The sequence below is a fragment of the Typopeltis vanoorti genome, chromosome 5, assembly GCF_054136105.1.
Source record: "Typopeltis vanoorti isolate ZY-2024b chromosome 5, IOZ_Tvanoo_1.0, whole genome shotgun sequence".
In the NCBI taxonomy this organism is placed as follows: domain Eukaryota; kingdom Metazoa; phylum Arthropoda; class Arachnida; order Uropygi; family Thelyphonidae; genus Typopeltis; species Typopeltis vanoorti.
In genome coordinates this window covers 45,282,501-45,309,842 of record NC_143553.1, presented here as the reverse complement: position 1 = coordinate 45,309,842, position 27,342 = coordinate 45,282,501, and the positions used below count along the sequence as shown (strand labels likewise).

The 27,342-nt window shown below is 35.1% G+C and overlaps 1 protein-coding gene and 1 pseudogene across 3 annotated transcripts in view; both read right to left on the bottom strand.

Moving 5' to 3' along the window:
- Positions 1 to 27,342, bottom strand: part of LOC150106351 (glycerol-3-phosphate acyltransferase 1, mitochondrial-like) — a 318,076-nt gene that overhangs the window by 156,660 nt on the left and 134,074 nt on the right. For all 3 annotated transcript variants that reach the window (XM_090393091.1, XM_090393090.1, XM_090393089.1), the window contains 3 exons: positions 17,489 to 17,596; positions 5,934 to 5,977; positions 782 to 887 (listed from right to left, as the gene is read on the bottom strand). In XM_090393091.1, coding sequence (XP_090249217.1) covers positions 782 to 887; positions 5,934 to 5,977; positions 17,489 to 17,596 — 258 coding nt within the window. The remainder of the gene's footprint in view (positions 1 to 781; positions 888 to 5,933; positions 5,978 to 17,488; positions 17,597 to 27,342) is intronic.
- LOC150106352 (5S ribosomal RNA) lies at positions 11,317 to 11,436 on the bottom strand (annotated as a pseudogene).

Here is a 27,342-nt window from a genome sequence, read left to right as displayed (position 1 = left end):
ATAAGAAGAGATAAAATTAAGTTTTATTCTAGATGTTTATCAGAACTTTCCAGACCCACCCTCATATTTACATTTTACTGCCATGTTCACATTGTTGAACCTTCACCTATGTTTGCATGTGCCTTTATTCCTTTTTTTTAATATATATAAAAAGAAATAAAGGAATTTATATTATATATAAATTTACACTGATAACTTAAATAAAAAAATCAACCACACACATAAGAGAGGTCTTAAAACTGATAACACGATAGTGGTGTATGTGGGGTGGGGGGGAGGAGGGAAGTGATCAGAGAGAAGAAAAAAAATCTGTTAACTGTCTAGAAGAGTAGGGGTTGTATTTGTTGGAAAATATAGGAGGACAAGGACTGTTTATAATGTTTATACACAATTAGAGAAAGGGAAGAAATGGTGGATGCCAGTTCAGTGGAGCATACCTATAGATAAGACTACAGGCATGTAATCTTTCAGGATATATAAGTCATATTGATTACATTTTAAATTTGAATGTAAATTAATATAAATATAATTTGAATTTTAAATTTGAATATAAATGTAATCAAGGGAAGATTACATTTATATTCAAATTTAAAATTAAGTGTATTTTGAAATAAAACATGAAAAACTATATTCAATTGGTAGGAGAACATGATCTGCTTCAAACTAAAAGGAAAGCTGAATTATTAAAAGTCAAAGATTTAAACAGGATTTATTGCATCTAAAATCATATCTGGTTAACTAATATTTAAAACAATAGTATCAAAAGTGCAAAACTACTTACTTTAGCAGTAATGAAGAAATACAAGATTTCATTTGAATTAGCATATCAACTGCTCGAGATCTATGTTTCTTCTCTGTAGCTAACATATCCTCATGTGAATTTTGATCTATGAATTGTAATACTTCAAAGTTAGGAAACATACACGTATATAATTAATTTTGCCTAAAAAATAAAATATTTCTTCCAGACACAGACATTAAATTAGCACAGCTTATACTTCTACAAGAGTCATAATATCTGATCACTGAAAATGAGTTTACTATTAGGACAATGTGTTTCTCCTGAAAGAGTGTGTCATGAAAATGCTGTTCGTGCCATGATATTTCCCATATGTCTTAGGAGTACAATGTAGAACCCAGCTGTAGGCCATTCAAATAGTATGAATTGAATCAATTACAATTAGTTGACTCAGAAGAATGCAATGCAAGAAAGGTGATGATTGTCAAGTACCTGTTAATTCACAGATCCTTACCACTCCCATTGCATAAAATACAATGTCAACATGATATCAACATCCAATAAAAACTTCACAAAATCTAACCAAAACTAATTCACTGAAATGCTATCTACTCCAAGCTGACTTCTCACTTATGTAAGGTGTACAACCTTTTTTGGGTGAGCTAATTGTAATTTTGAAGATTGGAGATGGAAATTAGCTTCACAGGAAGCTAAGGAGTTTCAAATAAACTAGTTTTGGTTAGAATGTATGGATTTTTTTATTGGTTAAGGATTTCTTTCTCCCCCCACCTCCCCAAATGAGACCAAAGCAAAGAAAGCTTAAGATTCTAAACTGCAGCACTCAGTGGACTTGACTGAGCACGCTAATAAACAAGCTAATGGTCTGAAGATGATCATTTCTGCATTGTTTATCCTAGTCATGTCATAATCCTGAGAAGCCATGGTGGTAGTAGTAGTAGTACTAGATACAGTCCCTGTGCTAGAGATTCTAATAATGATGTATCCTGCTTTATCTAACACCACACTCTCCCACAAATAGTTTTTTTAAACATATAGTACATTTGTACTATAGGTGCTAATGATATTTTTTTATTTTTTGTAATCAATTTCATACATATTTTTGTATTTTTATTTATTTTTTTATGAAGTCCAGAAACCATGTCTTAGAGATCAAGCATGAAACTTTTATATCCATTTCAGGACAGTGGTTTCACACCAGGCAATAAAATTTATATCTCACCTAAAAACAATCAAAAACATCCATGCTTGAAGTGATGAAGGGTGAATGCACTCAACTAAACAGGCTAGCAAAATAGCAGGACATAGCAAGACAAATTACAACATACGGCACACCAGGCAAATCCAGAGTCTGTAGATAGTCTTTAGAAGAGTAGATAACAGATACCAATGTTTTCTGTGATGCAAAAATTGACTCACAAATATTCTAAAAAATAAAATCTAGTAAAAGTGCCATAGATATATCATATGGTGATGAATTTACTGTAGCTTATGTTTTTTTTTTTTTTTTTTTTTTTTTTTTGGATCCAGTGGGAGTTGCAGCTGGCTAAGAAGGTATTATGTATGTGGTTAAGTTAAAATCAATTTTACACTATTAATGAAAGTTTTTATAATGCCATATTGTTCAGGAATAATGGTAGTGATGATGGTGTGACTGTTGGTAGATGTATTTGTTGAAATGTGGTTTTCTACAGACAGTGAATGCCAAGGATCCATTAAGTTAATGAATAAATGACGTGTATCTAGGAAAGGCAAACTGTTGCTTTTCTCTTATAAAATGAATTGGATCTATGATGTATGCCATTTCAAATGTGTCACAAAAGTGATCATGTATGTCAGGGCCGTGAAGCCAATTGGAGAACATACTGTTCTATATAGTATAGCCAAGTAGTAGTTCCGTGTGGAGTAGAGCTTAAAGCTTTCTATTGAAATGTCTTCATAAACAAGTAACTATGAAGAAAGGGGTGAAGGGAGAAGGAGAGCCCACAGATGTACCCTCTGTAATAAAAACTGGCATATGCTTGATTCCTCACACTTGTATAACTTATTAAGTATACTGAATAAGTTATAATGGCTAAAGATGGATTATCATCATCACCATGTACCCACAAAGGGTGTACAGGATATGATAGTACTACATGAAAAAATTATATCATTACTAACTTCCTATCTACAATTTTTCTCCAAATCAGTCTGTTACTTGTCAAGACTCCAACATTATCAGATCTTATATTTCTATCGTCTAAGGCACTTTGTACCGTATCAATCCACCTATATCTTGGTCTTCCTCTGGGTCGTTTTCCTGCCAACCTGGCAGAGAACACTTGTTTTGCTAATCTTTCCTCGCCCATTCTGTTTAGGTGACCATACCACCTGAGATTAGCTCTGCTAACGCATTCCTGGATGCTGACAATATCAAGTTCTTTCCTAATATCCTCGTTTTTAATATGATATTGCCATTGATGCCATCTGTTCACGCCTATAATCTTTCTCAGGACTCTCATATCTGCGGTCTCTAGTCTTTGGTCAAGTGTTTTACTTCTGACCCAGCTGTCAGATCCATAAGTTAAAACTGGTTTGAACACTGTCTTGTATACAGCTAATTTAGTGTTCTGACTAATTTCTCTCTTATTCCATATGAATTTATTCAATTGACTTCCCACCATACCAGCTTTGCTGATTCCGTTGTCTATTTCTATATTTAATTTACCATCGTCAGTAAAAAATCGTGCCTAAGTAGCTGTAATGTTTTACTTGTTCCACAGGTTCTCCGTTCACAACACAGTTGACATTTTCAATGATTCTGCCTATTTTCATTGTCTTTGTCTTTTTATTGCTGACCTTCATACCATATCTATTACAACAACTATTCAATTTAGTCAGAGAATCTTGCAGACTTGTAGCGGATTTATTTAGAAGTATAACATCATCTGCATAAAGCAAAGAGCTGACAATAACATCTCCAATTTTGATATCATTAAAAGATGGATTAATATATTCAAAAATAAAAGCATTTAGTTTTCTTTTACCTGAAATGTGAGGTGGATTTGAGGATATAAAATGTTTAAACAAGACATAAATTCAAGAACTTCTTCCTCATATCCTGGCCATATAAGGAAAATGTCATCAATAGATTTTTTTTTTTTTTTTTTTTTTATGTAACTCCAACTTATATAAGGTTGTAAACCCATAATACACTAGTGCCGTGGGTGGGGTAAGGTTTTTTTTTTTTTTTTTTTTTTTTTTATTTACATACTCCCAACACCCTAATCTAGATATCAAACATGGAACTTTTTCAAGCCACTTCGGGCCTGCAATTCTAATCCATTATTTTGGTTTTAAGTGGTTGTTCCAAGCCCGATTATTCAAAACATTCCAAGTAAATATTAGTAGGCTGTGGTGAGAATAGTAATACTGTTGAGTCTTTATTTCACATAGCTTATTATCATATATGAAAAAGTGTTATCTAAACAGTGCTATGATATCTAGTTGGAAAAGCTTGTATATAATAACATCTGATTTCATCTCTGGGTATGGTTTTCAAATATGCCGAATACTTCCAGACTGTCTAATAAGTGTTCTAGAATAAGGTATTTTGCTTTTACAATAACATCTAAAGAATTTGACATGTGAAGGTGTCTTTCTAATATGTAGGACTAACAGTATGGATAAGTATCTTGCTAAGCTGTATATCAAAAAATATCTAACACAGAGATGGGGAAACCTGCAGTCTTTTGAGGTCTTTGGTGTGACCTTTCTGCATATTTTGTCAATTATGTATTTTCATTGTCTACAAATTATACATTCTCAAACGGTGTGTATTTTAATTCATTATATTTAACAATTTGTTATTTTTAAGGCTCAATGTTAAATAATCAACCTTGATCTATCCATTGCTTTAAGGTTGGCATTTCATCTTTATCCCTTGTTCAATGGTAGTGCACTACCATATTTCTCTAGTGACATTAAGTTGTCACTAGAGGCCACTAACTATGCACACTCAGTGCAACATCAGTGTGATTTGAAAAAACAAAAACAAAAAAAAAGTTTTGTTTTGCAATTGTATTGCTATATTGCAGTACTGTCATATGCATTTTTGTTTTATAACAAGCTGAATGAGTAGAAGTTTTTGTTTAATTTGTTTATTAATTTTATTTGATAAGTTTTATTTGATAAACCAAGTATGAATAAAAAAAAAAAAATTTAAGGAGAAAAATAGAATATTTAATGAAAAATGGGAGCTGAAGTACTACATGCATACAGTCAAAGATAAAATGGTGTGTTTACTTTGTAATACTGTGATTTTAATATTGAAAAGATACAATGCTCACCAGTAATTATGGTAAACATAAGGACCACAAATATGCAAAACTGGAAAGAGAACCAAAAAATATCTATATTTATAAATATGAAGCTTCAAAAAAGCCAACAATAACAATTCTTGCAAGTGATGAAATTACTAAAGCAACTTATAAAGTAGCATAACGGAGAAAAGGTAAGCCATATAGTGATGTAGAAATCATAAACCAGTGCACTGTCAAAGTTATAGCATGTCTGGATTCAGATAAAGTTTTTTTGTTTATTTTTTCACATTTGACGTCCATAGACGTCGTACCTCACATGGTTTTTGGCAATGATGTCTTCTGCTAGAATAAGGGTAGGGTCGCAGATTCCCTTTCCACACAAAGCTTGTAGGACAATCACAAACATCCATGCCTACGGCAGGATTCAAACCCGCAGTCTCTTGGCTGAAGAGCGGACATGCTAAACACTCGGCCAACCAGGCCGGCAGATAAAGTTAACAAACACAAATAACTTCTTCTTTCATGAGGAACTATAACTGAATGACGACATGAATTAGCTGTCAATGTTATTGAACAACTTCAAAAAATTTACCAAAATCTAAACAGTTAAATGGGGGGAAGACAATTTTATAATATATTTTGTCAACACAACAGAAAGTTAAAAAAATATTTTCCACTGTATCATAAAGAAATTTACAATGAAAGCTAGTTTAAAATAATACTTATACAGATAGCATAAAGTACAATGCTGAATGTTCTCTTCCCAATGTTTCAAGTTAAAATTTAACTTTATACAGTTACAAGAAATATAGTTTAAAAATTGTTGCTATATAAAACATAAGCTTGGTCATTTGGTTCCTATATTGACTTACCTTTTAGCTCATCTGATGTAGCCTTCTTCACAGCAAGCTGTACCCTGGGAAAAAAAAAAAAAATGTAAATATAAATGTAATTTAATGGAGTACTGTTACCAATACATTTTTGAGAAATTAATAGAGAATAGTATGCCAAATTCACCAATATCTTTTAGTACATTTTTTTTTTTTTTGTTACAGAATATATGATACTTAAATTAGATTCTTATTTTTATAGGCATTATTTCTGGGAAAATTCCCATGTTACTCCTCTTGAAACTATTACTTTTACAGCTATTATAGCTTGTTTTTGTTTAGGAGTTCTTATTTTTTATTCTTTACCAAATACGAGCATGTGAAGCAACTTCATGATAGGTTACTTGTATATGGAAGCTGATGATTTTATACCAAACTGCCCTAGAATGCAAAGAGATACTGTGAGCCAAATCATGTTAAGTATAATTTACTCTATACAAAAAAAGTATTTTTCTAAAACTATCTCCCATCCAGAGTATTTTAATAATATAGGGATTCATCATTTTCCTACTTGTATATGGAAAGATAGTATTTAACGCTGATTTAGCTGCAAGTATTTTAATGGTTCTTGCACCCATATACAAGACTCTGATATAGGTTGAAACCTTCCTAGGCAGTGACCCTTCTCATAAAACATGAAAACATATACATCCCCAGAAGGAAAGGTACTATGAATGATGACTATGCATGACTAGAGCACTTTGATGTGAAGTATCTGAATCCATATACTATTAGCCTATCATGAAGTTACTTCATGTGCTCACACTGGGATAAAGGTTAAAAACAAGAATGATTTCTTGTTAAGATATTTTATAGACTTGGATACTGCTTTACCATGAAATAGTCATGTGGAAGGAAGTATAAAATTATTAAGAAAGGTTTCACATGTGAAGTACATAGAAATGCAGTAATATAGTATTCTAGCTGGATTTTAAGTAATGTTAATTTTTTTATATTTTTATTTATTTATTTATTGTTATTTTTTTTTTTTTTTTTGTGTGCATGAACAGTGGCAATATAATGTTAGCCGAGGCCTGATGCAGATTTGCTTCTGATTAGTTTAAATAGCATGCTGATGTTTTTACTGCACAACAGAGTTCTGTAATCTTCTTATTCTTCTTCCTTAGCTTGCTGAAGTCTAGGGTTCTTTGTTGCAAGTACCAACTTCTGCAATTTCTTTCTGTCTTGAGCTCTTTTAGCATGGCCCAGGATTCCCCTCTCAGCTAAGTCTTTTTTTGGATGTTATCCTCCCAGCACTGTCATGGACTTTCCTCAAGGTCACTTTCCATTAGGCATCATCGTGAATGCTTATTTAGTCATTCTCTGATTCTCACCCATTCTTTCCACATGTCCAAGTCATCTCAATTTGCAAGATCCAATTTCATCAGATAGAAGTGGAGATATAAAGTTTATATATTTCTAGATTATGTCTTCCATTCACTTGTTGTGATCTCTCTTATAAGTCCATAGACTTTTCTGAGGATTATATTTTCAAAGATCTGCACTCTGCTCCATATAAAACAATAAGTCTATAATGATTTTCTTGCATATTTCCATTTTAACTCTGCTTGACAGAATTTTGGAAGATAGTAAATGGTAAGACCTATTGGAGGCATGTATTCTAGCTTTAATTTCTGTAATAATTTTATTATCTCGAGTAATCAATGTTCTAAGATATCTGAAGGAAGCAGCACTTTTCAGGTTTTCAATGGTAAAACAAATTTCAGGTTATCAATGGTAAACTGGTCATTTTCCCCCTTGATTGTGATTTCTGAATACTTTTAAATATTCAGTTTTATCCTGGTTGATTTGTAATCCTAGTTTTTCAGCAGCAGTTTTGAGTTTTCTAAATGTTATTCTAATGGCTCCAACTAAGCATATATCATCTGCATATCCAAATACTACTGTTCTGATTGTGTTATCTTTTAAAGTTTCTCAAATACATTTTTCTAAAGCTAAATTAAAAAGGATGGTGAAAAGGCATCTCCTTGCTTCAATCATGTCTTAATATCAAAAGGTTCAGATCTAATTCTATTAGCCCAATACCATACTCAGCTGTCAGTGATGCAAATTTTGATTAAACATTATGAAGCATCTTATTCCCAGTTCATTTAATACTCTCCAAAGGTCCTTCTCTATGAATGCTATTATATTATTATTATTCAGGCCTCCAAGGAGTCAAAAGACTCATTGAGGGAGGTCCTTCCTAAGACATAAAGTCTGTCAAGACTTATCGAGGGGAGGTTCCCCCCTGAGAAACACAAAGTCTATCATACCACTCTTTAAACTCACTGACCGTTCTCGCTCCCACCACTCCATCAGGCAATGCATTCCACGGCTCAACCACCCTCCACACAAAGAAACCACTCCTTACCCTCTTGCTCACAGTTTCCTTTCGTAACTTCCAGGGATGGCCTCTTGTCATCACTCCTTCCCGCTGATCAACCAAGCGAAAGAACTCCCCAGTGTCAACCCTGTAACCACCTCTCAACAGTTTAAAAGTCTCAATCATATCACCTCTCCTTCTTCTATCCACCAAACTCTGCAGTCCACGTTCTCTCAGCCGATCCTCATAACTATCCTTGTACAGTCCTGAAACCATCTTTGTCATCCGTCTTCGTATCCTTTCCACAGTAAATTTATCCTCTTCAAATCCTGGGGACCAAATCTGAGAACAATAGTCCAAGTGTGGTCTGATCAGAGACTTATACAACGGAATGATAACCCTCTTATCTCTGCAGGTCAGTGTCCTTCTCATAATAGCAGCAATCCTCTGTGTTACCTTCACCACCTTTGCAATATGTCCCCTAAACTTCAGGTTTCTATCAATCATCAACCTCAGATCTCTTGTCTCCCCAACTTCCTCCAGTATAACTCCCATAGAGTATGCAGCATCCCATCGATGTTTCCCAAACCTCAAGACCTTACATTTTGCTGCATTAAACTGACACCCCCATTCATTTGCCCATCTATCTAGCTTATTTAAATCCTCTTGCAGGGCTACCACATCTGCATTATTACTAATAATCCTTCCCAGCTTCGCATCATCTGCAAACAACTGAATATCCCCCTGCAATCCACTGGCTATGTCATTGATATAAAGGTTAAACAATATAGGTCCTAGTACTGAGCCCTGTGGGACCCCACTTGTAACCCTCTGCCTCCTGGAAACTGCTCCACCATACACAACTCTCTGATACCTATCAGACAGCCAATCCTGAATCCAGTTGACCAATCTGACATCCAGACCCATGTGCTGCAACTTAAATATCAGCTTATCATGTGGCACCCTGTCAAATGCCTTTGCCAAGTCTAAGAAAATTGCAGTATATGCCTTTCCCTCATCTAATGTTCTTGTAACTTTATTATAAAAGGCTAGCATATTGCTAAAACAAGAGCGTCCTTTCACAAATCCATGTTGATTCTCACAGATAACATTACCCTCATCTGCCCAATGCTGTACACGGTCCCTCACTACTTTCTCCAAGATCTTAACAACTACTGATGACACACAGACTGGAAGTGCCTATAATTAGACTGGAAGTGTCTAATTATAGGCACTTCCAGTCTGTTACCACCCTTATGCAATGGCACTATCTTACCTTCCTTCCATTCCCTGGGCACCTTTGCCAAAGCTAGACTTTCATTGAAAAGCCACGTTAAAGGTACTGTCAATTCCCTAGCACATTCTCTCAAAACTCGTGGCGAAATACCATCCAGTCTCACAGCTTTACTGACATCCAGAGTATTCAGTATCTGAAACACGCTCTCCTCCTGTACCTCCAGACCTCGTACCAGTCCTATCCCTCTAGCATTAAAACTGACTCCTCTAGGATGAAATACTCCAATAAAGTGTTCATTGAACAATTCCACTATGTCCTCTGCATCAGTCACTCTATTCCCATTTTTATCCCACAATATCATTCTTCCACAGTCATTTCTCCTCCTACTGGCCACATAGCTAAAAAATTCCCTAGGATTTTCTTTGGATCTTAGGGCCAATCTCCTCTCATATTCCAGTTTTGCTTTCCTTACCACACTAGTCACTTTTCTGGCCTGTGTCTTATATTCCTCATGCATCTCTTCACCTGTCTCCTTATATCTCTTCCATAGCCTCTTTTTCGCATGCAATTCCTGTTTAATATTGTTTGTCATCCACTTTACTCCAAATTGTGTCCTCTTCTTCACTCGTGGTATACAACTTACCATTGCTGATAACAAATATTCTTTCACAATTTCCCACGCACTGGTGCTTTCCCGGCCTTCCAATTCCTCCCTCCATGAAACTTCCCGAAGTTGACGTCTAAGACTATTATAATCACCTGTCTTATAATCCACATAAGTTCCGGTCTCTCTGATACTCCTGCATGTCTATTCATTTTCCAAGTCAACACCATATGGTCACTCTCTCCAACTGGTGGGAGAGACGTCAACTCAGTTATTATCAACTCTTCTGATGCTATAACCAAATCCAAAATTTTTGAACCTCTTGTTCCCTCTGTTACATGTTGCCTAAGACATTTGTCCCTCAAGAATTCTAGAAATTCCATTCCCCTATTACTACATGCATCTTCCTCTCTCCAATTTATACTACTGAAGTTAAAATCTCCCATAACAATCATTCTTCTTGCACTTGCCAAACTTAGCTGTCTAAACATCTCCTGGTCCCCATCCTCTGTGCTCCTGGGTCTGTAGCAACACCCCACTAACCTGTCTTGCCTACCTCTACCTCACACCATACGCTCTCAAAATCATTTGTCTCACTTCCTTCCAAATTATCCACTCTTAGAGGACATAGGTCATCACTTATCATAAGCAGCACCCCACCACCACGCTTTCCCCTTCTATCTTGACGAAAAATGCTATACCCAGCGACTTCTATTCCTGTTGTTATATCCCCTTCTGTCAACCACGTCTCAGTGATCGCAATAATTTTTGGCCAGGCTGATGCTATCTGCACCACCAATTCCTCTCCCTTATTCCGGATACTCCTGGCATTAGTATACAGCATATAAATGCCATTGTCTCTATACCCAGCATTATCCCTTCTAGAATCCACTGGGCTCAGTGTTACCTGACATTGTCTCCCTTCTCCCAAGTATCCATTCCCACAAGAGGCCAACCCTGCTATCATCCTCCCTGGGACACACTGACTCGTTCAGAACAGCAATCTCTCCAGATGCCTACGTCCTTCCTCATTCAAATGTAAACGGTCTCTCGCATACAACTCCTCTTTTTACTCAAACGCACTCCAAGCATCCACATATACCAGTCCTCTCTTGTCACACATTCTCGCTATTATGCCATTCAATATCACCGCTCTTCTGCTCAGCTCATCATTATCATACCTAGGCAAAATTAACGCACGCCAGCGGTACTCGGTATTCCCAGGTGGTCACCCTCCCAAGTACTAACCGAGCTCAATGCTGCTTAACTTCAGTGATCAGACGAGAACCGGTGCATTTAACACGAAATGACCCTATTATATGCTTTGCTAAAATCTATAAATAAAAAATGAACTTGCTGATTACATTCCAATTTTTTTCCTAGTATCTGCCTTAGTGTAAAAATCTAGTCAACTATAGAACTACTTGTTTGATATTCATCCATATTTTTTTTTAGTATAGGGTAAGATTCCTTTATAGTATAATTTTAGATAAAATTTTGTAACCTGATAAGAGGAGAGATATTCCTCTGTAGTTTCATCATTTTTGCTTTCTTTTTATATACTTGAATGATTAGTGCTTCTTTCCATTATGAGGATATCTCTCTTCTTTTTTCCCAAATTAAATTTACCAGTTAATGTATATGTGTATATGAAGACTATATGTATATATAGTTAATTCACTTCCATCATATTTGAAATTCTCAGCTACTATTTTGCCAGTACCTGGAAAAATAGTAGTTATATATATATATAGTAGTTTTTTATGTTTAAAAGTCTCAGCAGTCACTATTTAGGAGTTGTTAAAGTACTCTCACCACCTATTTACTATTTCATCTCTAGCGGCTAGTGTATGTATATTTCTATTGTAGTCTTCATTGGTAGACCTGTTTTCTGGTTCCTAATTTCATAAAAGAATTTCTAGGATTACTTAACAAAGTATTTCTGGACAATGAAATCACAATGAAACAAACCAACTAATCTGTAATTGCAACATTTGGCCAGAAGAAGTGAAGAGAAGAATAAAATCCTCACATCCCATTACTCCCAGACTATATGGGACACCTAAAATACATAAAAAGGATATACCTCTCCGTCCAATCGTTGGTGGGAGATGATCCCCAACTTACCTTTCAGCTAAGCATCTTGTAAACTTATTAAATAACAAAATAAGATCAACGGAATCCTATATAAAGAATAGTCAGCATTTTGTAAATAAACTCCAAGCCATTAAGATTGAACCAACAGACATACTAGCCCGTCTAGATATTGTGTCCCTCTTCACCAATGTACCAGTAGAAGAGGTAATAAACATCATTCAAGACCTCTTTCCTCTAGACATCACACAGATGTTTAAATACTGCCTTCAGTCTAATTTCTTCAAGGTTAATAACACCACATACCAACAATTAGAAGGCCTAGCAATGGGAAGTCTGTTATCGCCATCTTGTGCAGACCTTTTAATGGAAAAACTTGAAAAAGAAATTCTCTCAACAATCTCCCCTAGACCATCTATATGGTGGAGATATGTTGACGATATTTTCATTATATGGCAAGATAGCTTAGAAAACCTAAAATCGTTTGTGAATAAAATCAACTCCATACATAAGATAAAATTCACTCTGGAAGTTGAAAACAACAACCATCTGCATTTTCTAGACATCTTGATAAAAAGACAATCAAATAGTGTCAATTTATCTATTTACAGAAAGCCGACAGACACTGGAAGATACCTTCATTATACTTCTAACCATCACAAGACACACAAACTAAGTATTATCCATATGTTGAAAAATAGAGCACGTAAGTTTATATCAGAAGAGGAGGATACACAGACTGAAATCTCACTAATAGCAAAACATTATCACCAAATGGATACCCTCCGAACATCATCAAAAAATACCTATACAGTGACAACCCCAGACAAGAAGAACCAAACTCCCAGCACATTTCTACTGTAGTGATTCCCTTCATCAAGTCAATTTCTTATCAAACAGCCAGAATACTAAAAGCCCACAACATCAGACTTCAAACCAACCACCAGCATCAAACATTTTTTAGGATCACCAAAAGACAAGGTGCCATTCTACAAATATCCAGGAGTATATTACATTCCTTGCTCCTGTGGTCTCACCTACATCGGACAGACTTCACAGAGTTTGGAGATCAGACAGAGAGAGCACGGTGGTGATGTAAACCACAACAGAAGTATTTCTTCCGGCTTAGCACACATCATTTCTGAACACCTAACCACACGATAGAGTGGCAAAATAGCTCCATGCCATATTTAGACGACGATTATAGACATTGTTTATTCAAGGAAGCCACAGTAGTGTTAAAAACTGGCAGAAACCTCAACAGAAACCAGGGTACTATTCTTAGCAGTTAATGGAAAAACCTCATCCTCTCTCTAAATCCATCTGAACTACAGCTAGCTAGTAATCACATTATGTATTTACAACAAACACGCATGTGTGATAATAATTAAGAACAATAAGTCCACTCAGTATCTGTCACGCGAACGTGCAATCTTAGCTACTAGAGTGTTTACAACATTTTTAATGTTCCTTTCAATTTGCATTTACTAGTATTTTTTATACTTTTCCATCAACGTCTTGAAAAAGCTAGACAGTTTGCTAATGAAACTGGTAGGCAAAGAATGACACTATAAGATGTCATTCTTTGAAATGAAATGAAAGAAAGAACAATAAGTTTTTTATGCTTATTTCTGGACTTCTTCAATCTGTTCATGTAAAATTTTTCTTTTCTGTTATATGATTATTTTATTGGCTTCCTTGCTGCTTCATATCTCTGAGTAGCATGAATATCAGTTGAGTAATTAAGCCAAATGCCTCTATCTTTTTTCTTTCCTATCAGTTCACATTCTTCATTAATCCATTCTTATGCTGTATTTTACTTTGAATTCCAACCGATTTTTTTTTACTACTTTTATGCTATCCTTGATGTGAATCCAGATGTTTTCAATACAATCATACCCCGAAGTTACGCGGTAGGTGGGACCAACAAAAAGCGCATAAATTGAATTCCCATAACTCAGGTATAATTTTGCATAAAAACATACAAAATATTAGTTAATTGGGACCAAAGGTTTACAAAAACACCTATATTTTTTAAGAAATATAATCATAATTGTAGTTTTTCATGCATAAAAAAAAGAAAGTTATTTCGATGTCAATGGTTTCATAAAATCTAATAGATTCGTCTGATGGCATAATGTCTTTTTCTTGTCAAGCAAAATTTCTTCATAGCAAGCTAATGATATTTTTATTCCTTACCTTGTGGCTACAATTCGTTCCTCGTTAGAATCTATGTCCTCCAAAATCTGTAAACCTTTCTTTCATGATTGTTCTTACTGTGGATCAAACTTCTTTGCTAGCTCACAAATTTTCATTCCACCTTCAAAATCCTTAATAATGTTGAGTTTTGTTTCCAAAGTCAATGTTATTCTTTTCTTGCCAGCTATAGAAGAATTGGACTTGCTTCCTTTGGATGACATTATTATTTTTTATGTGATAAAATTTTTATCAAGAACATAACATTAAACAATCGCAAGGTTTGTAAACTATAAAAATCGTGTATGAATGGAGGCTGTGCAAAACATGTCAGTGCTTGTTCACAGCATGTGCGACACTGCCGAATGTGGCCGGTGCCGGAAAGATACAACTAGTGGTGAGGCATGAAGGGAATACGTATATATATGAAACCGCGTAACTCTGGATTCGCGTAAGTCGGGGTATGACTGTATTTCATTTTCTTCTAACTGCATATTTTGCAATTTTTGTTTTAATTAGCTCTCATATTTACTTCTCTTTGCCATTTTATCTTGTTTGTTATTATTGCATCTCAGATGATTCACAGGTACTAAAAAATATTTACTGTTTATTTTAACCTTCAGGATAACACCAATTAGAAAATGGTCACTATTACACTCAACTCCTCTGAAACACTGGATCTTCTGGATGCAATTCCTATGTCTTTTTCTCATTATGATATGGTCTATCTGATTAAATGTATATCCATTAGGAGGTTATTATTAAATTCCTCTCCAATGATATTTGTCTCTATGTGAAGGCTTTGGGCTTCAAATGGTTTTTTTTTTTTTTTATGTACTTCTTCTTTTCCAATTTTTGCAATGAAATCTAATAAGATGATTATATCCTGTCATGGAATTTTTTTGAGGATCAGTTCCAGTTTTTTTTTTTTTTATAAAATTCATCTTTTATTTACTCTTTGGTAAGTTGAGATGGTATCTATTAAACTAAAGAGAAACAAACCAACTAGCACAATACTTCTTCCCTCCCTCCACACACAAAACACACATCAATCCAAAGGATAAAGATAGGAAAAGTATTTTATGACAGCCAATGAAAACAACACAGTCTAATAAGAGTGGGAAAACCATAGCAAAAACAAATGAAATCAAAACTAAATTCTGCAATGTTCAGCTTAAGTACAGGAGAAAGCCAGCTCTTTCTCTCTTCACATCTTAAACACCAACATGACAGTAACTACTTCAACAGATATCACTACATTAAAATAAACAAACCATCAAAAATAAAAAAAAAATAAAAAATTTAAATCTAAAAACTCAAGATACCCTACAAAAAATATCTCTTCCACATCCACTTCGCCTACATTCATGACATAAACACTAACTAAAATTATCTGCATCACTTACAGACATCGAAATCTGATCTGAAATCAATGTTTGTCTATTTCAAATCAAGCAAGTTAGTCAATCGCATACGGAAGCAGCAGAGTTTTTGTCCCAGAAACTCAGGTTTATCACCCCACATACAGGCAAATTGGTCATGAAAACCATGGAATTTACAGACAGAAAAAAGTACTGTTGATGGTGGTAGCAAGCTGCAGATGGTGTTTATGTTGTTATAATTTAGCTATACTGAAAGTTTGCTATAATGAGGTTCCTTTTGAGGAGTATTAGTTTCTATGTGGCTTTTGCTTGTAGATTTTTTGGTAGTTTATGAGAGAGAGAGAGAGAGAGAGAGAGAAAATATTGTGGTGGTAGTAGTAGTTGGAGGATTAAGTAAGGGAGATAGTGAATTGTGTATAGTGGAGTAGAATGCCCTCCCACAATGAGTACTTTAATTCCTTGGAGGCATCATACAATAGTAATAATAATGGCTGAAATGTACCAGAATTATCATGCAAGAGTAAGTAATGGTTAATGGAGAGATGACAGACCTCTCCTATTTCCACTGGAATTCTTCAGGGAAATTCTTTGGAAACCATAACTTTTTTTATTATTACCCTTGATTATGTATTCAGACTCAGAGGAAATGGGTACAGAATAACTCTCAAAGATTCAGCATGTCAAACCCAATAGGCAGTCTCTGTTTGCAGATGATGTTGTGCTGATTGATTAACATTCAAACTTCCCAAAAGAACCTAGATAATTTATGTAAAATTGCAGCACTGATTGGGTTGGCAATCAAACTGAAGTCCTAAAGAAAAGAATAGAAGAAATATTAGGCTAAATGACCACATCCTTGAAAAAGTAAATGGTTTTAAATGCCTTGGTTCCTACACTGATAAGTGAACTGACATAGTGAAAAGAAAGCACAAAACTTTTCACTTCTATAAAGGTAACTACTATCTGGAAATCCAATCTCATCACCACAAATATCAAAATTCATCTATGCAAAACTGCCACTTAAGCCATATTTACATATGGTGCACAGTCATGGAACATCACTACTCAACAAGCAGTTAATACTGTCAATAGCTTTGAGACAACATGCCTTTGAACAATACTAGTATATACATGACAAAATCACATTCCTAATACTGTCATTCTTGAAAAAAGTAAGCAAAAAAAAAAGGGCGGCTGAGATGGATGGGACACTAACAACCTTCACCTACATTCAATGTTCTTGCTCTCTACAGGCCAAATAATGGACATAGAGGAAAAGGAAAACCAAAAACAGTTGTGGCAATATATAAATAAACTTCTTTTTGTAGATGAGGCTTCTAAACCATCTGACATTAACCAATTCATGTAAAACAGAACGTCTTGGCTCACTTTCATATAACAGACCCTCTCCATGAGTTTCTGTTATGAACAGTTCATTTTTGTTTTCCTATTCATACATGAATAAATGATGATGTCCACATGTTCTGCTACAAACAAGAATGTTATTAAATTTAGTAACTTGCTGACTACTACTACTGGAAAGGAAATCAGACTATGAACGCTGATCATGATTAAAAGATGTTTCTTTAAAGCAAAATTTTAAAAACATTTGCAAAGATGTGACTGTCCTGGTCTCAGAAATATACAAAAAAGAAAATATACATAAAATATTGTGAGGTTTTACTATTATCTGCTTACCTATCAGACGATAACACCGTACTAGACACATCAGGATAATCATGTCCTGCATTTCTCTGAATGATGTATGCAGCATGGTAGAATGTTCGTGTAAGCAAGTTATTCTCCCTGTAAAAAAATGAAGAATTTCTTTGTGTTAACCATAATAAAATAAAATAACTACCAGAATAATATGGTAAGTCACAGGAAAAGCCTTTTTTTTTTCTCTTTGTAAAATTAGTAGCTCTACTAAGAATATGTTAAGATATTTAAAAATATCCATCCTGCATTTTCAAATTTAATGATCACTCTTAGTTGTAAGATGAAAATCAAAATTCATTTTTATGAAGGTGAAAAGTCCATATAGAAAGTAATAATACTGAAATTAAATATCTATTAATATATAATTTCAAAGTTAAAACAAGAAGTGAAAATCATTCCTATTTCCATAGTAGAAAATTAAGTTAAGGAAGCATAAGAGTTTAAAAGTTTCTTGACTGTTTCATCCAATGTAATTACTGTGCGGCACATCATTTCTATCCCTCAAGATATCTAAATCAGGGCAAGAAATCAATAGTCCACGGGACAGCTTACCAATAAATTATGTCTGGCCCACAACAGCATCTGCATGTCTCAAATAAATTATCCCAAGCTGAATGATGTTTGTCCTAATAAATTTTATTTATGCTTAACTTTTATGTTCCTGGTGATCTCACACAATAAAACTTTAGAGGATCTTACTCACTCACCCCAGTATATCAGTAGATATATAATATAAGTTTATTCTCCAATGAGCAAATACTAGCTTGTATTAATCCAAAAATCTGAAGTTTTGATAAGACTACATAGTTTATTTGAAACTTAATCCACCTTTACAACAAGGCTGCATCTACACTATTAAAAAGGCCAATGATCCTAATTGTTAACTGTATTTTATCTTTTATTATAGCATGTCTAGTAGGCAGAATAAACTTTGGCTAATCAATATGAAAAGAATAATTCTGGGATTGCATCATGTATCTGGCATGAGTGATGGTGTATGACTAAGTATACATCTATCAACATATTGGTCACACCTCAGTAGTCTGGTAGTTATTGACAACTGTATTTGAGAGAGTTTTTCTGCTCGGTTATAAAGTAAATTATACCAAACAAGAAATTACATTATTATTCATATCCACTACTCAAGCATAAGCAAACAAAGTTTGCATGTGAAGTATCTTCATGACTAGGATACTTGTATATAGAGGTCAATTACTTTAAATTAATTGCCTCAGTATTCTACGACTATCCCTGATTAAGAGCATTTTAATAATATGATAATACACTAGTTTACTTCCTGAAAGTGGAAATATGACTTGTGCTTTGATTTAACCTCAGTATCTGAAGAGACCTCAATGAAGGTCAAAACTAGTCAGGATAGTTTTTATAGTTTCTCTTCCCATAATGCATAGCAGTATCCAAATATGTCAAAGGTGCTGTACATTATGGGATACTGCATTATGTATTGTGCATTATATAATGAATTTCATTTCAGTTCCATAGGGAAGTAGTTTTCTTTTTGTAATTTGCTATAGTAAGAGATGACTATATAACGAACAGTCCTGTTTATCATAGTGAAGTACTATAAAAATAAGGCAATTAACAAATGGTTATGTTTCTTTACTGTTTTATATATCACAAAGAGAGTGACTAAACATGAGTTTAACGTGAAAACACAAACATAAAAAAGTCATTTTGTTAGTATCTATTTTTACTCCATTGCTCGCATCTCCACTGCAAAAAAAAAAAATATATATATATATTAAGTTTGACAGTCGGCTGATTGCCACTGAAAACAAATCCAACTGTGTACTATGAACTAGGTACATGGCAGATCAAATCACTACTTCAAACAATAAACTTTCATAAAATGTTTCCTTCTGCTTTTAAAAATGTTTACAGTATAACAATGGATTGTACACATATTTATACAGTTCTTTTTTTCCATTTTTCTTATTAATCATAACTAATGGATTGCATTTAGTTAATCACTTATTAACTGTATTAAAGTCATAGCTTTTGGATATAAGAAAAAAGAATTTCTTGAGAGACAACTACCTCAGGCAGTATGTAAGGGAGGGCATGCAAAGATCAAAAGTCTTATATCTAATCATTTCAATGGAGGATTGATTGTGAGTAGGGTGTGTCGCACTTTCCTCCAGCTGGTGAGAGTAGCTGTGAGGTAATCACCTGGTTGGTTAGCCAGTCATATGAAAACTTCTGTGAGAAAAGGATACATGTGGAATTACGAATCTGCTGGTGATTAGGATACAGCTTGGAATGAAAAGTTAAGTAGCAAGATGAATGCTGCTTGGAAAAGGTACATGGCAGATGAAAAAGGATGTTTATAATTCATCATCATCAAATTCCTGCCATGTACCCTCAAGGGGTGTACAGGATATGACAGTACTACATGAAAAAATTACATCATTACTAACTTCCTATCTACAATTTTCCTCCAAATCAGTCTGTTACTTGTCAAGACTCCAATATTATCAGATCTTATATTTCTATCGTCTAAGGCACTTTGTACCGTATCAATCCACCTATATCTTGGTCTTCCTCTGGGTCATTTTCCTGCCAACCTGGCAGAGAACACTTGTTTTGCTAATCTTTCCTCTCGCATTCTATTTAAGTGACCATACCACCTGAGATTAGCTCTGCTAACGCATTCCTGGCTGCTGACAATATCAAGTTCTTTCCTAATATCCTCGTTTTTAATATGATATTGTCATTGATGCCATCTGTTCACGCCTATTATCTTTCTCAGGACTCTCATATCTGCGGTCTCTAGTGTTTGGTCAAGTGTTTTACTTCTGACCCAGCTGTCAGATCAATAAGTTAATACTGGTTTGAACACTGTCTTGTATACAGCTAATTTAGTGTTCCAACTAATTTCTTTCTTATTCCATATGAATTTATTCAATTGACTTCCCACCATACCAGCTTTGCTGATTCTGTTGTCTATTTCTATATTTAATTTACCATCTTCAGTAAAAATCGTGCCTAAGTAGCTGAAATGTTTTACTTGTTCCACAGGTTCTCCATTCACAACACAGTTGACATTTTCAATGATTCTGCCTATTTTCATTGTCTTTGTCTTTTTATTGCTGACCTTCATACCATATCTATTACAACAGCTATTCAATTTAGTCAGAGAATCTTGCAGACTTGTAGCGGATTTATTTAGAAGTATAACATCATCCACATAAAGCAAAGAGCTGACATTAACATCTCCAATTTTGATATCATGTTTAATACCACATTCCTTCATAATGTGATCCATATAGATAATGAATAACAGAGGGGATAATGTACATCCTTGTCTCACACCAGATTTAACATTAAATCATCTTCCTGTACTTCAATTCTAACTGCTGACTTACAATTCAAATAAAGACTAAGTATTGCTTGATATAATGCCCCATTGACACCATATAACTGTAGCGTATTGAATAGCTTCTCTCTTGGCACCTTGTCATATGCCTCTTCCAAATCGACAAAAGCTAAATACAGATCTTTGTTATATTCCCATGTTTTCTCCACTATTTGTCGTAAAGTGAAGATCTGATCCTGACAGCCTCTATTTGACCTGAATCCAGCTTGTTCTTCACCAAACTTTTCTTCCACAATTCTTCTCAACCATTTCTCAAGTACACTCGCATAGATCTTGCCAGGAACACTCAGTAGGGAAATACCTCTGTAATTCTCACATTCAGTTTTATTTCCCTTTTTATATATGGGTACTATTAGAGCTCTACTCCAATCAACAGGAATTCGTCCCTCTGTCCAGGCTTTCTGAACTATGCAGTGCAGCCACTGTAAGACTTTTATACCACCATACTTCAGCATTTCTGGTCGAATATCATCTACTCCTGCTGCCTTTCCACATTTCAAGCCATTGATGGCATTTTGTACTTCAAGTATGGATATGTATTCCTGACTGCATGCCTGGTCAGTGTTTTTTTATCACTGTGCTGTCATCACTGCTTGTTTCATTTAGCAGTTTTTCAAAGTAATTACTCCATACTTCAAGGGTATCTTTTTCTACCGTTTTCATGTCACCTTTATCATCTCTAACTCCTTTTACAGCACTCTTTTCGCCATTCCAAAACTTCTTCAACAACCTCCAAAATATTTTGCCACCTTCTTGATATTTATTTTCTATATTCTTGCCAAAGTCCTCCCATGACTTTTGTTTAGCTAGTTTTACACAGTGTTTCGCTTTCTTAGATTTGTCTCTGTATTCTCTAAGAGCACAAGCTGACTTATTTGCCATGAACTTTTGATATGCTATCTTCTTTTCCTTCACTGCCTCTTTAACTTCCTGTGTCCACCATGGAGTTCTAATTTTTCTATCCTTGCAGACAACTTCACCACATACCTCTCTTGCTGACTCAACCAGGGTTTTCTTCAAGGCTTGCCACTGAATCTCCAAGGTTTGATTCCTGTTCTCAAACTCTTTCATTTTTTCTTCAATAATCTTTTGTTGCTACATTTATTATATTATTTATCTCTCTACTTATTTGTTATAATACGTTTGTACTCTAATCGTTTAGATTAACTTCTATTGTTTTATATCTTTCCTTTATCCTACCAGCTACGCCATTTATGTTGAGACTTTTTCTTATCTTGTTTGCCTTTTCTTTACTTAATTAGTTATTTACCCTTTATCTACCCTTTCTTAACTAATCCAACATCCTATCTTTCTTAAATTCAAAACTCGTCTAACACTGTATCTTACTTATACACATTTATCCCTTATAATTTAAACTCTGCAATCAAATATTCTCTCCTTCAGTGCTTTGCAGTCCTATTGGCCTCTCTATGTCCTAAACAAACAATCTGAAAAAGTTCACCCTATAAGTATTAACACATTTATATTTATGCTGCGCCAGCTAATACCTAGGTAGAAAGGATTCTTGTTCAGGGTGACTCCGTTAGAGAGTTAGTGATTATTTGACCAAGCATAAATTTATCTCCCCCTCGCTTGTCCTTTTCTTTCTTACAGTCGCGGCTTACTTATTGCATTAGTATTCATGAGTTTATCCCGTTTGGTTTGTTGTTATTTTTATGAGCGGTAGTTTTGAATTCATATAATATAGGCAGATCAGGCAAGTATATGAATGAAAAATTTAATTAGCTTTAAGGTGATACACTATAATACATTTCAAAACAGGATAATATGGTTGCATTCAACTCAGATCAAAAGCTCTAATTAACTTGTACTTATCACGCATACTAAATCTTAATAACCTTAAATACAATCATAAAATACAATTCGTAGATTATCATTAAGCCATTCGGATACACGTGGCTATCAGTGAACACATTAGCACAATTACACTTTTAGTTTAACATGATCTTGTATCTATTCGGCCTCTTGGGCAAACAATTCTTAACACTGTCTCGGACACATATCTAGTTGTAGGCTACTCTTACAGTTCTTTAAGTTCAGTCCAATTTAAACGTTCACACAGGAAATTCACTCTCTTCTTACAACTGGAATTAGTATTTCAAAAATCTACATTACCATTTCTGTCCTTGAACTCTTAAAACTTGTTCCTGCCTTGTCTAATCATCAAGGCCTTTAAATGTAATTGCTTTGGAGGATATCTTCCATAGATCTGTGTGAGTAGAATCTCCGAGGGAAACATGGGAGGTGGCACGGTAACGTCGCCTTGAATGGGTGGCTCAATTTAGTCCCTCCGTCGTACGACAACATCGCAGCTATCCTAGAACAAAGACATAGCTTGGCCCAATACGAACGCTACGACGGACGAACTAAGTGCCTTCCGCGACTGGCCAGGGACTTCCCTCCAACGACGAGCAGGACCACTCCGAGATATCAGGAATCCAGGAAAAAAAAGATCTTGAATCTTCATGCAAGGCTTTTTTGTTTCATTTTCTCCTCTCGTTAAATCTCGATATTTGCGACACGCGCCAACTCGGTCACGTGTGTCCACGTCAATCTCATTAGCTCCCTCTATTAATTTTTCGCACGTGTGTCTGCCTCCAATTCCTGGAAGACACTTAGGTTTCCCTTTCCAATACTTTCATAATGCAAGACGGTAAAAGTGACCTTTGAGCCCTGACTCACTATTTCAGTGCAAGAGGCTGGTTTTCCAAACGGATTTTTTGCCAGCTTACATGGATTTCTATTATCAGGCCCACACTTAATACAGATTATATTTAAACACTTCATACAATTCCTTAAACTTTATCTTGACTTGTATTCACAAACAATTTATTTTTTCTATTGCCAACGTTCCATGTTCTCTGCCTGAGTAGAATTAATGTTGTGACCTGAATATTTTAATATAAACCTTTTCAATGCTCATTCAGGACACAACACTTTGTGTATTTTAGTCTACAGTTCACATTTGAGAGCTGCTCAACTTTTATTCGCTTTAAAACTTTCTTACACGTCATTGTTTTCAATATGAAATTCAATTTTATCCTTCTTAACACTAAATAGTGATCACTTCCAATTTCAAATCCTGTGTACACTCTGGTGTCCTGCACTAGGGAGAAAACATCATTATCAACAATAACATAGTCAATGAGACTTTTCTTATTCCTCGTCTCTTCTCACCATGTGAATTTGTGCACATTTTAATGTTGGAACATGGTGTTAGTAATAACCAGTCCATGTCCTGAACAGAAATCCAACAGGTATTTGCCATTATTATTAGCTTTGCTCTTTTCTAAAAATTTTCCCAAAACATTTTTGTATGTCTGACAATCCCTTCCTACTCTGCTATTCAGATCCCCAACAAGGACCAACTTTTCCTTTTTCATTGTGTCAGTAGCTTTCTCTAGAGCCTCAAAAAATTCCTCCACTTCTACCTTCGGAGAACCTTCTGTGGAACCATAGGCACAAATAAGTCTCATTGTCCAGTTCCCCATTCTCATATTTGCCCAAATCACTCTACTCGACACTGCCTGCTTCAAGAAGATGAGCCTCGTATTTTGTGTTGAATACTATGGCTACTCCTTATTTTCCTTGATTGTCATTGCCAGAATAATACATTTGTATTTATTGCTCAGAAAGATCTCACCAGTTTTTGCCTTTTTTTGTTTCAGTCAACCCCTATTATGTCAATCTGGTACTTATCTAATTCCTCCACTAGCTCCATTTCTTTGCCATTCAGGCTTCTTATGTTGATAGTACTGATCTTTAACTCTGGTAATGTTGAGTTGGGGTGTGTTTTCAGATTTGTTCCAGTAGCTGACTTTTCGCTGTTCGCCCTGGTTCCCTGGCGAAAACAACGAGGGCCTTGTTTAACCGGGCGATGCCCCAGCCGGCATGAAATTTTGTCATGTTGTACCATCATGCACAAGATGGTATATTAAATATAGAAATAGACAACAGAATCGACAAAGCCAGTAGGAAGTCGTTTATACTATAAATTAAAGCTAAGAAGAATTTATATACCTTTATTTAGGTCTCATCAGTGACAGCCAGACCCACGTGATACTAAGGTGAAGGCTACTGAATAAATTTGTATCGAATAAGAGAAAAATTAGTCAAAACACTAAATTATTATTATGTGACACCTCCAGGTAGTTCAGAGACTCATCGAAGGCACCCACTCGACAACTCTCTCTCTGCTTCCACCACCCAATCCTCCAACCACAACTACACCAATGCCATCTACCACCCACCACCACTTCCACAGACAATCACAAACATTCATGGCCAAGGCAGGATTTGAACCTGCAGCCTTTTGGCTGGAGAGAGCGTATTGATTCTCCAGCCAAATCACTTGGCCAACCAGGCCAGCTAAATTAGCTGTATACAAGACAGTTTTCAAACCAATTTTAACTTATGGATCTGAGAGCTGGGTTAGAAATAAAACATATCACCTGAGATTAGCTCTGCTAACGCATTCCTGGATGCTGACAATGTCAAGTTCTTTCCTAATATCCTCATTTTTAATATGATATTGCCATTGATGCCATCTGTTCATGCCTCTAATCTTTCTCAGGACTCTCATATCTGCAGTCTCTAGTCTTTGGTCAAGTGATTTACTTCTGACCCAGCTCTCAGATCCATAAGTTAAAACTGGTTTGAACACTGTCTTGTATACAGCTAATTTAGTGTTCTGACTAATTTCTCTCTTATTCCATATGAATTTATTCAATTGACTTCCCACCATACCAGCTTTGCTGATTCTGTTGTCTATTTCTATATTTAATTTACCATCTTCAGTAAAAATCTTGCCTAAGTAGCTGAAATGTTTTACTTGTTCCACAGGTTCTCCATTCACAACACAGTTGACATTTTCAATGATTCTGCCTATTTTCATTGTCTTTGTCTTTTTATTGCTGACCTTCATACCATATCTATTACAACAGTTATTCAATTTAGTCAGAGAATCTTGCAGACTTGTAGCAGATTTATTTAGAAGTATAACATCATCCGCATAAAGCAAAGAGCTGACATTAACATCTCCAATTTTGATATCATGTTTAATACCACTTTCCTTCATAATGTGATCCATATAGATAATGAATAACAGAGGGGATAATGTACATCCTTGTCTCACACCAGATTTAACATTAAATCATCTTCCTGTACTTCAATTCTAACTGCTGACTTACAATTCAAATAAAGACTAAGTATTGCTTGATATAATGCCCCATTGACACCATATAACTGCAGTGTATTGAATAGCTTCTCTCTTGGCACCTTGTCATATGCCTCTTCCAAATCGACAAAACTTAAATACAGATCTTTGTTATATTCCCATGCTTTCTCGACTATTTGTCGTAAAGTGAAGATCTGATCCTGACAGCCTCTATTTGGCCTGAATCCAGCTTGTTCTTCACCAAGCTTTTCTTCCACAATTCTTCTCAACCGTCTCGGAAGTATACTTGCATAGACCTTGCCAGGAACACTCAGTAGGGAAATACCTGTGTAATTCTCACATTCAGTTTTATTTCCCTTTTTATATATGGGTACTATGAGAGCTCTACTCCAATCATTGGGAATTCGTCCCTCTGTCCAGGCTTTCTGAACTATGCAGTGCAGCCACTGTAAGACTTTTATACCACCATACTTCAGCATTTCTGGTCGAATATCATCTACTCCTGCTGCCTTTCCACATTTCAAGCCTTTGATGGCTTTTTCTACTTCAAGTATGGATATTTATTCCTGACTGCATGCCTGGTCAGTGTTTTTTTATCACTGTGTTGTCATCACTGCTTGTTTCATTTAGCAGTTTTTCAAAGTAATTACTCCATACTTCAAGGGTATCTTTTTCTACCGTTTTCATTTCACCTTTATCATCTCTAACTCCTTTTACAGCACTCTTTCCTCCATTCCTAAGCTTCTTCAACAACCTCCAGAATATTTTGCCACCTTCTTGATATTTATTTTCTATATTCTTGCCAAAGTCCTCCCATTACTTTTGTTTAGCTAGTTTTACACACTGTTTAGCTTTCTTACATTTGTCTCTATATTCTCTAAGAGCACAAGCTGACTTATTTGACAGGAACTTTTGATATGCTTTCTTCTTTTCCATCACTGCCTTTTTAACTTCCTGTGTCCACCAGGGAGTTCTGATTTTTTTATCGTTGCACACAACCTCACCACATGCCTCTCTGGCAGAATCAATCAACGTTTTCTTCAGAGTTTGTCACTGAATCTCCAAGGTTTGATTCCTGTTCTCAAACTCTTTCATTTTCTTTTCAATAATCTTTGTGTATTTTAGTCTACAGTTCACATCTGAGAGCTGCTCAACTTTTATTCGCTTTAAAACTTTCTTACATGTTATTCTTTTCAATATGAAATTCAATTTTATCCTGCTCAACACTAAATAGTGATC